Genomic DNA, 15,672 nt, shown 5'->3' with positions numbered 1-15,672 from the left:
GCCCGCCTCGCCACAAATCACCCAAATCCAGCACACCAATCTACTCCTACCTCGCCGTCGCCGGAAATCCCATCCAGCCGAACCACCCCTCAGGTCCTCCCCGCCGCCGCCGTCGTCGTCCACCACCAGCTCGCCAGGATGGGTTCGGGGAGCCGCGCGGCGTCGTGCCTGTGCTGCCCGTTCAAGTGCCTGGCGTGCGGCCTCTTCAGCTGCCTCTGCAGCATCCTCGTCTCCCTCCTCGTCACCGCGGGGGTCCTCGCCCTCATCCTCTACTTCATCTTCCGCCCGCAGATGATCGCCGCCACCGTCGACTCCGCCTCCCTCGCCCAGTTCGCGCTCGGCACCCCGGCCAGCCCGGCGCTGCTCCAGTATAACCTCACGCTCGCCATGACCGTGCGCAACCCCAACAAGCGGGTGGGGCTCTACTACGACAACGTCGAGGCCCTGGCCCTCTTCGACGGCCAGCGCTTCGGGTTCGCGCCCCTCGACCCCTTCTTCCAGGGCCACCAGGCGTCCACCGAGGTCAAGCCGGCGTTCGGCGGCCAGCAGGTGCTGGAGGGGGACGTCACCCAGAGCAACCTCAGGTCGCAGCTGGCGGGCGGCGCGGTGGAGGTGGAGGTGAAGCTCAACGCCAAGCTCCGCGTCAAGGTGTGGGCCTTCAAGGTGCCCGGGCCCAGGGCCAGGATCAGCTGCCCGCTCTCCCTCCCCGCCCCAGGCGCCGCCGCCGGCGCCCCCGCGTTCAAGCCCACCGAGTGCAAAGTCTGGTTCTGATTCTGATTCCGATTGCGATTGCGCCGTTGGGGATCGATCTGATCTGATCTCTTCTCTAGATTCGATTATTTGGTTGGTTGGTTGGTTGCGGGATGCTGCTGCTCTGCGTCGCCGCCATGGTCTGTCCATTAGCATGTAGATCTTGCTAGTAGAGATTTTCGCATCTAGTACTGCATTAGTATTAGCTTTGCACATACTATCGATCTGTCGATTACTGGTTTTTTGGTTTTTTGTTATCAGGAGTACTACCGTATACGATTACTAGTTCTTGCGTATATTGGTTATATTGGGATCCATCCTACTATTCGACCATTGTTGATATATTCATCATCGATATTCAGATTTCTTTCATTCAGACTCTGCTGTTGACTTGTACTACTATCTGCGTTGATATATTCATTCATGCTCGGGGTTCATCAGAACTCAATTCTTCTGGTAATTGAAGTGAAGTGCGACTAGCTTGAAACTTGAAACAAATTTGGCCTGAATGATGCTGTTAATGATGCTGTTGGCCTGAAACTTGAAACTTCTGGTAATTCTTCTGGTAATTGAAGTGAAGTGAAGTTCTCATGGAACTCTTAATGATGCTGTTGGCCTGAAACTTGAAACAAATTTGGCTCCACATGCCGGCCGGCCGGTGCCGTGGTGGATGCATGCAGACAAAAAGGGAGGACCATGCACAGGTGTATAGCAGCCTGGCTACCTTGTTCTCCGTTGAGTCGAGGTACGGTGCACATGCTCTGTGTCCGTTGGATTGCACATGCTACCTTCCACACGACAGAGGAGGAATACGTCCGTATAAATTCTACTCCTACTACTCTCTCTATACTTTTCAAAATCAGGGCGCGGATTTGGTGAACATAGAAGCGCACGCACCCCTTATGAATAGTAAATTTAAAAATATGCTAGAAAAATTCAGAAATATCTGAATTTATTTTTTTAATATACATAGTCAATCTACCGGTATACTCGCATATGAAGTTTCACAACAAAGTCACATCCGTGATAATGTGGGCAAAAATGACAAAATCGAAGCTAATTGAATCTATATTAAAAAACACTGTTTAATGAATAGTACGGTCGCATTTGTATTTTCTTCACTAAGAATACCATGGATGTCAATACATCATGAAACTTCATACGTGAGTAGAATGATCGGCTAAGGTTCATGCTGCGAAATTTTGGAAATTTTGAATCTTTTTAGTATTTTTTATGAATTCACTATTCACATAGGTGCGTGTGCACCCATGTTCACCTCTGTATTTTCATCAAAAACACTCTTATATCATGGGACGAAGGGAGTAGTAGGTTTTGATGCTGATTCAGATTTTGGTCACCGTCACCGTGACATGTGTGCTAAAATGACTAGTATTTATATGTTAGTCGGAACTCCAAGACAACCGAGATCGTATCACAGTTAGAACATCTACCACTGCAGACAGCAAATGCGGGCCCTCAAATGATCGTGGATGCGCCTAGTGACAGATCACATCTTAAATCTACTCCTCTGCATCCAGATACCTCATATTTTAAACCTTAAATTATACAAAACATGCAGAAGAGAAAAATACATGTACTCTGTAGATCAAATAACCTACACTACGCTAATCCTCGTCGGAGATCTCCACGGGTAGGCCAAAGCAAGCATGCAAAATCCAAAGATCTTATGATGCAACTGCTTCAAGAATTATGGTGGGCTTCTTAACATGATCATGATATTGCCCTTGTAAAGTCTTTCAGCAGTTTTTCCATTTTCAATGCATGCAATTAAGGTATCCAAGCAAATCTGGCGACCCTCTTGCTTCTGAGATTGCCAAGAGCCTGTCGGTGTCTGCCGCAGTTGGTTCTCTCAGGTACCGAGGTCCAAACACCTCGACCACGACAGTTGCAAACCTGACCATGGCATCTCCGCATGTGCTCTCAGACATCCGTAGGTACTCGTCCCGTGAATCAGCGGTCGTGCCATATGCATGCATTTGGAGTGCGGCCGTGCACTTCTGAAAACCAGAGAACCCAATCGTTCCCACAACGTCCTTCTTCAGGGATGAAGTAGTCATCATAGGACCGGACGCCATGGTACAAACGATCAACGACAATCTTGTGCATCCGAAAACGCTGGCGAAAATGGTCAGCGAGGAGTGCATCGGGGGCAAAGTAGTCGGCTATCAGTGTCAAATGGCCGTGCGCCCTGCTCCGATTGACCATTCGATGATCCTTGATAGAGCCCTTCAAATTGAGAACACGCTCCTCCGCACGCTCCACATCTTCAAGGACGACCTACGTCATCGCCGTCTCATCGGAGTACTCCTCCTTGTCCGACGAGCCGTCGAACGACTCAAGATACTGCTCGTATATGTACTCCAAATCGAAATCAATTGCTAGAAAGAAGAAGGGAAAACTGTTTTTTTAGCTCGGGTGATTCACTAGACAGTTGCGGTATGGTGAGTATAGCGGGAGCAACTGGTACCTAGCGGGGCGGCCGGGGGACAAGGGTTAAAGGCGACAAAGGGGAAGCGGGGTGGAGCCATGCTGGAGCGCTGGAGGTGACGAAGACGTAGAGTTCCGTCAGGTAAGGATGGCAATGGGTCGGGTTTGGATCGGGTTGAACAATATCAAATCCATATCCATATCCATTCAGACAGTCTTTGTCCGCCCATGAAAAAATCCATGGATGAAAAATTATGTCCATGTCCAAACCCGATGGATATCCATACCCACTGGATATCCATTGGGTCCTCTCAAGACATATAAATAAGACATATCAAATTGTTAACATAAGGAGATAAAGCTCTTCCATTCTTCACCTCGTGGCAAGCTAAGCATCACTTATAGTAAATCAAAGTCCACTAACAACCTACTATCATTTAGTATTTTTCTGAAAGATGAGAATGATGAGGAGATAAAAATAAGGGAAGGGGGCGCTGGAGTACGTTACGGTGGGGATTGAATGTCAACTAATAAAAGCTACGACGGGGATTGCCCAATTTCTTTTGCATGCTTTAGATAGCAAAGTGTTATATTGCAGTGGAACATGTGACATTGGGATAGGGATAGCAGATTTTTTTTCATTAAGTAATACTATCGTTCGGGTTTGGGTATACCCATGGGTACAAGATTATATCCATGCCCTATACACGAGTAATCGGGTCGGGTTTGAGCATCGCCCATGGGCACAAAAGCATATCCAAACCCTATCCATTCGGGTCGGATATCCATGGGTATCCATATCCATGGGTAAAATTGCCATCCTTATCGGCAGGGGTGTGGCGTAGCGGCCGGGGTGGTAGGAAGAGAAAATGGGGAGGATCGATGCGCGAGGTCCAGAAAGGGTTTTGCGTGGGCATGGTTGTGGAGTCCCATGAGTCCGGTGTCCGGACTCCCGCAAAGCTCCCCACACATCTGTCTTCAATTTACGAGAGAAAACGCGCCTGGACCGCCAAGTGAATCGATACACTCTCGTGTTGGATGACTTTGATGGACCAGACAGCACTGTTCGAACAAATGCGAGCGGTTTACTGATCGGCCATGGTGATGGCCAAATACAAAAAGCGTCGATGGAACAGTTAAACCGCTATCGTTACCGTTCTTCCCGTTAAGCAGCGCATGCAGCTTTACACGCTGGCCATGTAGCAACACGTCCACATCATCCCAAGGCTGCAAGCCTGCAGCTGTTCAAACTCGTTTGATTATGCCGCAGCTACCACATGGATAATCTACTTTACGTACACATGGCCAGGTATACTTACTTACGCACGCGCCAGGCGGCCGCGTTCCATGTCGGTCGGTTCGTGCGATTTTTCTCATGGAACTAACGTACGTATCCTGCTAGCTAGCTACTCCCTCCGTTTTAAAATAGATGATCCAATTTTATACTAAAGTTAGTATAAAATTGGATCGTCTATTTTAAAACGGAGGGAGTAGTTAGAAATACAGAGGACACGATACCACAAGGTGTGTTGACCTGAGCGTTGATTTAAGCCTCAGGTGGCCTGAGATGGTTGAAGCGTTTGCCCGCGCGCTACCTGGCGTGGACATCTTCTTCGACTCGCTCGAGTCAAGGCCACGTCGCTCGCATCGTACTACATGTCACCTTCAAGTTCCGACGTCGCGCGCACACACGGTTTGCGTAAATTTCTACGGGAGATTTCGGACGGCACTCCCATCTTCTTCAGCTGTGTTGTCTTCAGTTTAGCTCTACAGAGAATTAAGCAAGCGATCGGCGTCGGTTCGTCGCGCGAAGCCGCGTGACGAAGGCAACTGCGTTTACTAGTCAAAATTCACCGACAATCTCTTGTTTCTTCGTGTCGAGGAAACGGCTCGCGTGTCTCTTTAGCGTGCGTGAACAAGCAAAAGCTTTATGGAATCACATCGTTATGTTTCAATACAAATGTTGTGCTATCAGTGGTGTTAGGAGCCAGACATGTGGCATGTCCTTGTCGTTCATCTATGACTGAGCTGCCGTTTAAATAATATTCCCTACGTTCCTAAATATTTGTCTTTCTAGACATTCAAATGGACTACAATATACGGATGTATGTAGACATATTTTAGAATGTAGATTCATTCATAAAATATAGGTTTAAACAATGTTAATCATGTATTTGGGTAATGTTAAACATGTATATAATAATGATCCTAATGTATAAAAAAATGCGAATGTGTATTTAAAAAAGTAGACATCAAAGCCTATATGTCCAAAACAATGTTAATCATGAATTTAGGAAAATGTTAATAGTGTATATGTAAAATATGCTGATGCATAAAAAAATGTAGAATGTTTAGGAAAAAGTAGACATAAAATATATATTTTTACATAAGTTGATCATTTATTTAAAAAATGCAATTATGTATATAAAAATGTACAATGTGCATGAGGGAATTAGACATAAAAAAATCTAAGTTGGGAAAAATGTTAATCATGCATGTTGAAAATGTTAAACGTGTATATAAAAGTTGTCCCTAGTGTATATGGAAAATATACGAAGAAAACATATAAAAACTGAAAAGGAAACACAAAAAAAGGAAAGTGAAAAACCAGTAAGAAACAGAGTAAAAACCCACTGAAAAACTACAAAGAAAAGAAAAAACCAATTGATTTTTTTTTGGAAAATCACGGAAAACCAGTGAAGAAACAAAGAAAAAGAAAATAAAAACAAGCAAAAAAGGAAAAAGGAAAAACTGAAAGAAAACCAGACCAAACCTAGGCACATGACACATGGATAGAGCGAATGAGAAGCGAGGCAAACGAAAAAATACCATCCAAACGGACCGCCACATGCAACATCAGGAGTAGAAAATCCTTCAGCGAGATGAGCTACAATCTTGTGTTGAGCGAGATATAGCTGTCGCAATTTTCGGTGAAAGCATCGCCTGCGGTGCCCTCCGAGTTGGGCCAGGCCCAAGGTGCGACACGAGGTATATATGTCTGCGGTAAGCTAGTCTATAATGATCCCTCAAAAATAAAAAGCTAGTCTATAATTGTCTAAAAAAAAGCTAGTCTACAAAGCTTTGTGAGTCTCATTTTCTCAAAAAAAGAAGAAGCTTTGTGAGTCTAAAAAATTCGTTCTTTCATTTTTTTACTTTTGTTTTGTTTTCATTTTTTCTGTACTTTATGGAAGTTCGAGAAAACAATTTTTAAACATTATTATTATTATTATTATAATTATTATTATCTCTACATTTTTTTGCAACAAATTATTTTCTCTACATGTGTTTAAAAATGGTTCATCCCAAGTTTAGAAATATCCTATGCGTGTTGAAAATGTTTACAGTTTATAAGAAAAAAGAATCTTATCATGCATTCAAAGTATCCACCATATATTTTAAAATCTTTATTGTATATTTGAGAAATTTTATCATGTTCTAATTTTTTCATTGTGTATTTATAAAAAAAATTATACCACTCCGAAATATGTGCGTAACATCTACAAACTAGGCATACTTGCCTCTTTTTGGTTGTGATCCGACGCTGGTGTGATCCCATGAGCGCTATGGATTGGACTTTATTTGAATTTCAAGTTGCCATTTACAAGCGGACATATACATACAACTTTGGATGCCCCGTGGACAGGTCCCCCATGTCCGCGGACGAATGCCGTAGCCAATTTGCACTCAACGTTGGAGATGCCCTAAGAAATATGGCTCAACATGAACTAAGCTCATAAATGGCAAGCTTCGGAAGAGACACGAGAAGCTAGGGTTTCCAGAGGCAACCGCCTCGGACTTGGCCCCTCGCCGTAGAGAATAAAGCTACTGTGGTTCTTCTCCTATTGTGATGCAGTCTTATCGGAAGGCGCCATGAAGCCAAATAGTTTGTGTCTCCGTGTGCTTGGTGTACTTGACCATGCGTATTTTAGGTTCATGTCCTCGTATATTCGTTCATATGGATCTAATGAGTCCGTGTCAGTGTTTTCTAGTGCCTTTGTTGATGTAAGTTTTGTGACTTTGAAGTCCTTTGACGTTCTTGTGAAGATATTGTAGGTCGTTGACCTATACCTCTAGAGGACACCCCCACCCCAAATACGTTCAACGATCACAACTTTCATCCTTTTCGATGGGGGTTTCTGAAACCTATGAAGGCAGTCAATTTCGAGCAGGTGTATGAGTGGCGGTGTCGTTGCTTTGATTTGACTACATTATCTTTACAGAAGCCGTGACGGCATTTTGTGTAGCAAAAATTGACGCCACAAGAAAGATGCATCTGATAAATAGTTTATTGTTCTTAGCTATAGGAATTACTTTGTAAGTTCCCGGATCTATGATCCGAAGCATTGTACGTGTAATCTCTATCGAGCATGGTAAAGTTACATAGGCTATTCTAGAAAAAAATGCCAAGCTTTGGAGGCTCACAAAATCATCACCCCCAACAGCAAAATGCTCTTCACTGCAGGGTGGCTTAATCCGAAGTTTGCTTGGTGTGTTCGGCGGTCGATAATTCACGATGTCATTTGCTGTTTCGTGTTTTTTTTGTATTGCAAGATTCTTTTTGTATCTGCAGTTGTACTCATCTGTCTAAACTCCAAACAACGTATTTTTCTTTTGTTCTTCAAAAAAAGTATTAGTGTCATTCAAAAAAGTTGTAGCTTTTCCTTCACTAAAGAAAGTCGAAGTTTACATTGTCTTGCCACTCCACGTGATCGGCTGGTTCATCGCCGTGCAATTAGCCCGAACAGGAGTCACAGGCTCACATGCATGCACGGTTGTTGGATCAGCTTTGCTGGCTCATTAGTCAGTCGTAAAACGTCTACTTGCTCGTGCACTCCGTGTACATGTGTGTGGCTGCTGCGTCTGATTGATCAATGGCGCTATATAGTACTCCCTCCGTAAATTATTATGAGACCGTTTATAGAATATTAAAGTAGTGATCTAAATGCTTTTATATTAGTCTTATATTAGTTTACATAGGAAGTATTTTGCATCATTGCATGTGGCTTCGCCTGGAGCCCGCCGATATAATGGCGTTAGGAATCCGGAGACGTCCGTCCTTGATTAACATGCATGGCTTGGTTCCTTCTCTGTCTCTCTCTGAGTTGTCCTGAACTTGGACTAGCCGATCATCTGCCAACAACCATGGCCGGCCGGTGCCGCTTGTCGCTTGTAGCTATAGCTAGCTGCCAGGAGTACCCTAATTGAACCAAGCAAGTAGCTGGCCCTTGTTTTGGCACGAGCGACGGACACATGTGTAGGAGGAGGAGGAAGTGAGAAGCTTCCGATTCCGTGTGAGCGCGTACGTCCCTCCGCCGCACTTTGTGCGTCCTTGTGATCGATCTGGTCCTTGAATCCGGCGGACGTAGCGTATCATCATCGTCGTCTTCCTATGATTGTTTTGATTGATGATCGACCCTCCCCTATCGGCACATGCATGCATATTGACGTACTCCCTCCGTTTTTAAATATAGTCTTTATTTCATCATGAACCACGTACGAATGTATATAGATAGTATTATCGTTGGTCCCCCTTCTCACCTAATATTCCCCGGCCGAGCCGGTGCGTGAACGATGATATAGGAGTATGTTGGAAATAAATTTGGTTGATCGATCTGCTATACCATATGCTTGCAAGGTGATGTTGCCGTGCGTCCATCTCTAGCCAGCAGGGCCAATACGTACGTCCTTACCTCTGGGGCGATCGATCCGGATCAGCAATAGTCCGGCACGAGGAATTAATTCTCAGGACAGATCTGGCAATACATACGCGTGTGGTGCGTGGTACTGACGATATGCATGCATGCATGCCGATCTTGCAGCTCGATCGGACCATGGGCTATGCATGTGCTGTGCCGCGTTGCGTACGCGCCGGATTCCCGCGTTTTTCTCAAGATGGAAAAGGTGGGGCAGCTGCATGCACACGGAACCAAGGGCGCGTTTTGAGGATGGGGCGTCGACCCGTTGGTTGGGTAGCTGAGGTTGCTGCCAGCCCACCCGAGTTCAAGTCCCGGCTTGAACGCGTGGTGCTCGCGGAGTTTCTCCTATAAATAAATGCCAACGAGGGTTAGCCCTTGGGTTGGTCTCATTTTTTTGAAGGGCGCGTGTTCGTACTACGGTTCTTCTTCTCCTCCTTCTCCGTTGGGATTGTGTTGGCTTCATCCCATCTGATGTAGACGCCCCACCCTCCGCCCGCCACCCACTTTATCAGAAACTGATCCGCTCCCACACGCACAACAATGCTGCTACTATAGGAGTGCCAAGGGAAGGCCAACTTTAATTTCCTGGTACCTTCACATACTGTTTCGTGCCCACAACATTATTTTTGTGACAAAGTTTTGTTTGTAACATAGCTGAGGAACTAAAGTCGTCCCTTTATTTTATCACTTACTACAAAGAAAAAAAAAGTTTATTTTTCTCTCTCCCCATCTCAACCCTGCCTCTCAACCTTTGCCACAATCATTGCTGCTTTTGTAACCTAGCATGGCACTCACCGCCTCAGGCCCACTGCTAGCTCCATCCTCCATCACCATTAATCACCTCTCATTCTCAGGCTTACACGTCCCTTGATTAACAGAGCATCAGCACCAGCAGTATCAAGTATGAGTACCCAACTCAGAACTAAGAACATCTACAGCCGGACGCCTTAAATACCCCTCAAATGCCCGGGCCGATGGACTGGTCACTGCCCGATCAAAAAGAAAAAAAAAACGATCCAGACGGGCGCCTCAAACAGGCCTCAAACGCCCAGGCTGACCGGCACCTCCCATATCTAGCCCAAATTTAGGGCGGATACGGGTAGGCCCGTGGACGACTGGGCGCATCCGTCATGTCAGACCCGACAGCCCAGCCCTGCCACAAATTGTAACAAATCCACCAAATACGTAGTGGGTGTGAAAAATTAGACGTCAAAACATATATTTGAAACATTGTAAACATGTCAAAAAAAGTTCCTTGCGTATATAAATAATGTACAATGTGTATGAATAATGTATACATGTGTTGAAAAAAGTAATTAAGATAAAAAAGAACCCAAAAAACCGATGAAAATGGAAGAAAGAAACAAAGGAAATGAAGAAAATAGGAGGAATAAAATGAGAAAGAAACACGAAAGAAAACCAATACAAAATAGTGAAAACCCGATAAGAAAACCACCGAGAAAAAAGTCAACTATTATAGTACTGAGCAGGCCCAGCTTCGCCGCACCAGAGGCGAGCCGGAGCTATGTCTTGCAATAAGCGAGACATAGCTCCCGCGGTATGAATGGGCTATTAAGCACAATGTAAATGCAATTATTGATGACAAGTTCAGCAGAATGGGCCAGCAACAAGAATAGTCAAACCGGAATTGATGAGAAATAAATACTTCGATGTGGCCCGGTAGGCCACTGAGGCCTCCTTTGGTTTGTTGGAACTGTGTAGGGACTCCACGGGATAAGATATTCATTTTTTTTCTTTGAAGCCCTTTGGTTTGTACGAACGGATTCCAATTCCTATGTAAGCTACGAGCAAATACTTCACATTTCATAGGACAAAAACGTTAGCCTAGACTCAATAGAAAAATTACTATCCTAAGCATCAAATGGAATTACTTTTACTATAGGAATTGAGATACATGTCATTTCACTTCCTATGATTTTTCTATTCGTATGATATTCCTATCCTAGGAACCAAAGTAGGCATGAGTCCCTGCAACCCTTTTACGAATATAAAACGGTGCCAGCCCATGTAAGAATTATGGCTTGACATAAACTAAGCTCTTAAAAAATACAAATTCAAAAAAAGTATGGCTTGTGATGACGAATGGAAGGTTTGGGTTCTGGACCAAGAGAAGCGGACGGGAGGTGCAAAGATTAGGTTTTGGTTCTTCCGCTCCCTCCATGGTGTCATGTGACCGTGGGAGAGCACCGATCTAGGGCCGAGTGGTGTAGATCAATAGGTTTCAGTATCTAAACGAGGAAATTGAATAAGTCCTCCCGGCTCCATCTTAGTTTCAGCGATGTGTTGTTTGCTACTGTGGGGTATGAGTGGAGCGAGGCCTTTTTCCATCGAATCTTTATTTTGATCATGTGATGTGATGGTTCCTTTGCAAGGTGAAGATGTTCTTCTTCCTCCGTGATGACAACAAGCGGTTTCCTTCTTCATGGATGGAGTTCTCACTGATCCCAGTACCTTGCAATTGCAGCCAAAGTTTCATTCATTGTTCTCATATCCCGAGCAACCCGTGTGGCTCAAGTGGCTTCAAAACGTCGAGGTGGGTTCGCACGGTGGAGTCCTTGTGGCAGCGCTTATGTTTTTTTTACTGCAGTGAAGTTCTTTCTTATGTGGGTGGTTCTCACCCATGATGGCTTGTCGATACGAGGGGTTACATTTCTCTTTTGTCCTGCAAGGTCCTTGATATGAGCTAGCATATTGTTCTTATAGGCTGAATTTTCTTCCAAAAACAGTATCAATTTCAATTTTTTAAAAACTTTAGTTTCCTTCACCAAGAAAAGCATTAGTTTACATTCTCTTGCTATATATTTTTAATTTCCATCCACATGATAAATTGGCCATTATCATGGGATGAGACTGAACAAGAATCATAGTGTCACACGCACACAGTTGTTTTGTTTTTTAAGGGAGACCTCATGGCACTTTATTCTGAAGTTATGAGAGTTACATCCTTCAAGACATGTGGAAGAAAAAACCTAGGTAGTTCATCGTACCACCAATACATCAACCGAAGATCATAAGCATGCCTAGCTAGATGGTGTGCCAAATTATTGGCTTCCCTTGGATAATACAGAAAATGAATCGAAGATACACCATGTGCGAGTTGGAAACAGTCTGCGAGATTAGCAGCATATGGTGCCAATATATTTCAGACTCCGTTGCACGCATTAGTTACCTCCAAGTAGTCAGATTCAATGATGATCCTTGAACACCCAATCTGTTGAACGAGTTGGAACCCACGACAAAGAGCCAAAGCTTCCTTCGACGCTGCATTTGTTGCGTGGCCAAAGGGCTTATCGACTCCAGCCATGGCCTCGCCACGATTACTCCTCATGATCGTCGTTATAGCACCAGTACCATCTTCAAAGAAAGTTGCATCTGTATTCAATTTGTATGACCTCGGTGCAAGTTTCTCCCTACCAGCTCTGTATTTGGTTCTCGTCTGTACGGATGACTGAATTTGCAGCAATCGCATGTATATCAAAGGCTGTACTATTTGGGGGCTTGGTTATTACTCCTTTATGTGCTTCTCTATGTTCCCACTAGATGTACCACACGCCGACATCCACTGTTTCATGCATACCAAGCTGACTGATGACTGGAGACATACCTCGTGGTCGTCTCAGGGTTTCTTCAAGAATAATTGACCCCGCCCAGTCAACTGAAAGTGCTTGGTCGATGATATGCTTTAGACCTAATGCTACCCATACTTTCCTTGCACTGGTGCAAGTAAACAACATGTGTTGAATATCTTGAGGGCTAGGCATGCAAACCGGGCAATAGGGTGATACTTTGATGTGCCTGTGAGCTAGAACCCTCATGCCCAGGATCAGCCCTTGCAGTGGTCGCCGGACAAAGATTTTAATTTTTCTTGGCACCTCCAACTTCCAAAGTGATGCCCAGACTGGATTGATGAAACAAGTCTCTTGAGAACCTATTATTTTGGAACCAAAATGATGCAAGTGTGAGGGCAAGAGAGGGGAAGTAGGGAGAGAGAGAAGAAAGCAAGTGTGAGGAAAGAGCTAGAGAAGAGGGGGGGGGGGCTAAAGATGATTGTTGCGCTTAGTAATAGCGTGGGACACCACGGTCGTGCTACTACGTTGTAGCGCGGCCTCGGGAACCCGCTCTACTACCAAGTGGGGCCCACCAGCTGGCCTCGTGTATACATAATACTAGCACGGGGTGTACCGCCCGCACTACTTATATCCACTTAGTAGTAGCGCATGTTTTACACCCTGCGCTACTAGTGTTGCCTATATCGGGGGACCACTTGGTAGTAGCGCGGGTCTACTGCGCCCTCACTACTACTACGCACTACCAGTAGCGTGCTGTTTACAAGCCCGCTACTTTTTTTTTGGACACAGTACAAACGCAAACGCTCATACATACACGCATACATTTACCGTACAAGCGCGCTACTATTAAGTAGCAGTACGGCAAGCCAAATAACCCGCGACACTACTAAGTGGTTACCTATAGGGGGTTTTCTAGTAGTATATTATTTTCGAACCAAATTGATGCTCCCATTCTGTATAGTATGCCGAGCGTATCAAAAAGGAATAATAGTTTGTCCTATGCCATGCAATAAAATCTTCAGTAAGATTATCTGAGAGAGCTATGTTCAAAATTCCCTCTGCATACACCGGCATGAACAAATTCCTGATTAGAGTTTCATCCCAGTTCCCACTGTCTGGATCAATGAATGCATTAACTGTCCTTAGCAATGCATTGCCTCTTCTCGTCATAATCATCCTTGATGGACCGGATGAAATCCAATGGTCATCACAGATATTGATCTTTTCACCCGATCCAACTCTCCGAATATGACCCTTTTTGAAAGTTTGGAGCCCTGCAAGCGTGCACAGTGTTGTTGGATCAACTTTGCGGGGCCTTATTCTTCACGAATTAGTCGGTTGTAAAATTTGCATTTCGTCTACATATATGTGGCTGCTGTCGTTGCATGTGCTCTAACATGGAGCCCGCCGATATAATGGCATTAGGAATCAGGAGACGTCCATCCTTGATTAACACTAGTGATTGGGGCGCCACCCTGTGGCGCCGCTTAAGAGGAAGTTGTGCGCACGTTTTCATTTAATCCTCGCCTCTGTCTAAAAAAACATCTAAAAAAATTCATCACTTTCATCTGAAAAAAGTTAAAAAAAGAAAAATTACCATCGCACCCTACCAGCGAGTGCCACTTTGCATAACCCAACATTTAAAAAATATCAGAGGTCCTCACCTCCATCTAGAAAGGAAAAAAATACATATAAAAAATAATCCCCACCGTCATCTATTTTTTTTAAAGTTCTCACCATGGCCAACCAGCTTGCGCCACATGGCATAGTTGGTTAGCCGTCCTTCCCGCGTAGCTTAATGGTTTTAATGCCTTCCTTTTCCGGCGCTCTCTGAGTTGTCCTAAACTGGGACTAGTCCGTGTATCTGCCAACAACCATATGACCGGGTGCCCCTAGCCGCTTCTAGTAGAAGCTAGGAGTGGAGTACCCTAATTGAACCAAGCAAGTAGCTGGCGCGTTGCATTGCCCTTGCTTTGGCACCAGCTGTGACATAGTAGGAGGAAGAGAAGTTGAAGAGAAGCTTCCGATGCCGTGTGGCCGTGTCCTTCGCTCCCACCCACGCTCATACTGCGTCCGTACATCTGATCTGGTCCTTCAGTTCGGCGGACGGATGTAAGCAGCCGTATCATCATCGTCGCATGATTGTTTCGATCGACCCTCCCCTGTTGGCACATGCGTGAAGATGGATGAGTAGAATGTATGCCTCTGACCTCTCTCTCTCTCTCTCTCTCTCTCTCTCTCTCTCTCTCTCTCACACACACACACACACACACACACACACACACACACATAATATTCCCAGGTGTTTTATACGCTGGAAAATTTCGTCCTTTTTTTCACTTTTCTAGAATACAAACAAATGAGCGTATCGTTTGTATACTAAAGAAGGATTTGGGTGTGTTCAAAAAAAAGAAGGATTGGGGTAAAGAGCCCATCCACATGCAGTGTTACAATAAGGGAACACTCTACCATCCACCGCACAGGATGGTGGATTTTGTTGTAGTACCTCCATAGCTAGCCGGGACCAATCCTAGATCGTACTAGGACGACATTGAGAGCAGAAACAGTCCGGCCCTAGCATTCAAATTCGTAAGATCGATACGGCAGTATACATGCGTCGTGGTTGTGGAACTGGTACGGTGGTACTGATGATCTTGGCCGCTGACCGTGCCGGTGTACTTCGGCCGGACCATGTATATGTAGATTAAATTACCTCTTGTTCTTTTGTCCAATCTTTTCTCCGGTAATAATGCTCAGCTACCTTGAATGCATGCATGCATATATATGAGACTCCATACTTCTATATATCATGCTCATGATCATTCCCAAACGGCCTCTCCTAGTGTCTCCTCCACAAATCATGTCCTCTCGATCGGACACCCCGAAATTAATGGTGAAACAGTGGCCTCGTCCACAAGTTAGGTACTCGGGCCTCGGTTGTCTTGTAACAGCAGCCAGTCTCCTTCATCCTTTATCTCCCCGGTCCCTTTAGTGAAACCTCAAGGAAGGTGAGCTGATCTGCTAAAGTCAAGAATTCCAGGCCACTTTAGCAGCAGGATACAAAGGTGCACCTCACTCTACTCAAACTTCACCGGTATACCTTTTGTTCTTCAAAACATATATCGTCCGTCCGACTACTAGACTACTCTAATTGATAATACCTACATACTGTATATCACAATTTTCCG

General features: G+C 44.9%; 1 protein-coding gene across 1 annotated transcript; it reads left to right on the top strand.

Moving 5' to 3' along the window:
• The first annotated feature begins 6 nt into the window (after window positions 1-6).
• LOC119366480 (NDR1/HIN1-like protein 10) lies at window positions 7-1,126 on the top strand. The gene has a single exon (XM_037632221.1). It carries the CDS (start codon window positions 139-141, stop codon window positions 769-771), a length of 633 nt encoding a protein of 210 aa, XP_037488118.1. The 5' UTR covers window positions 7-138; the 3' UTR covers window positions 772-1,126.
• Window positions 1,127-15,672: the final 14,546 nt, after the last annotated feature.

This window comes from Triticum dicoccoides, chromosome 2B (genome assembly GCF_002162155.2).
Source record: "Triticum dicoccoides isolate Atlit2015 ecotype Zavitan chromosome 2B, WEW_v2.0, whole genome shotgun sequence".
NCBI lineage: Eukaryota > Viridiplantae > Streptophyta > Magnoliopsida > Poales > Poaceae > Triticum > Triticum dicoccoides.
Note: the sequence above shows the minus strand (reverse complement) of the source record. Positions and strands in the feature narration are given on the sequence as shown.

Excerpts from the sequence above, each read along its gene's own strand:
- LOC119366480 (XM_037632221.1), top strand. The coding sequence starts at position 139 with ATGGGTTCGGGGAGCCGCGCGGCGTCGTGCCTGTGCTGCCCGTTCAAG.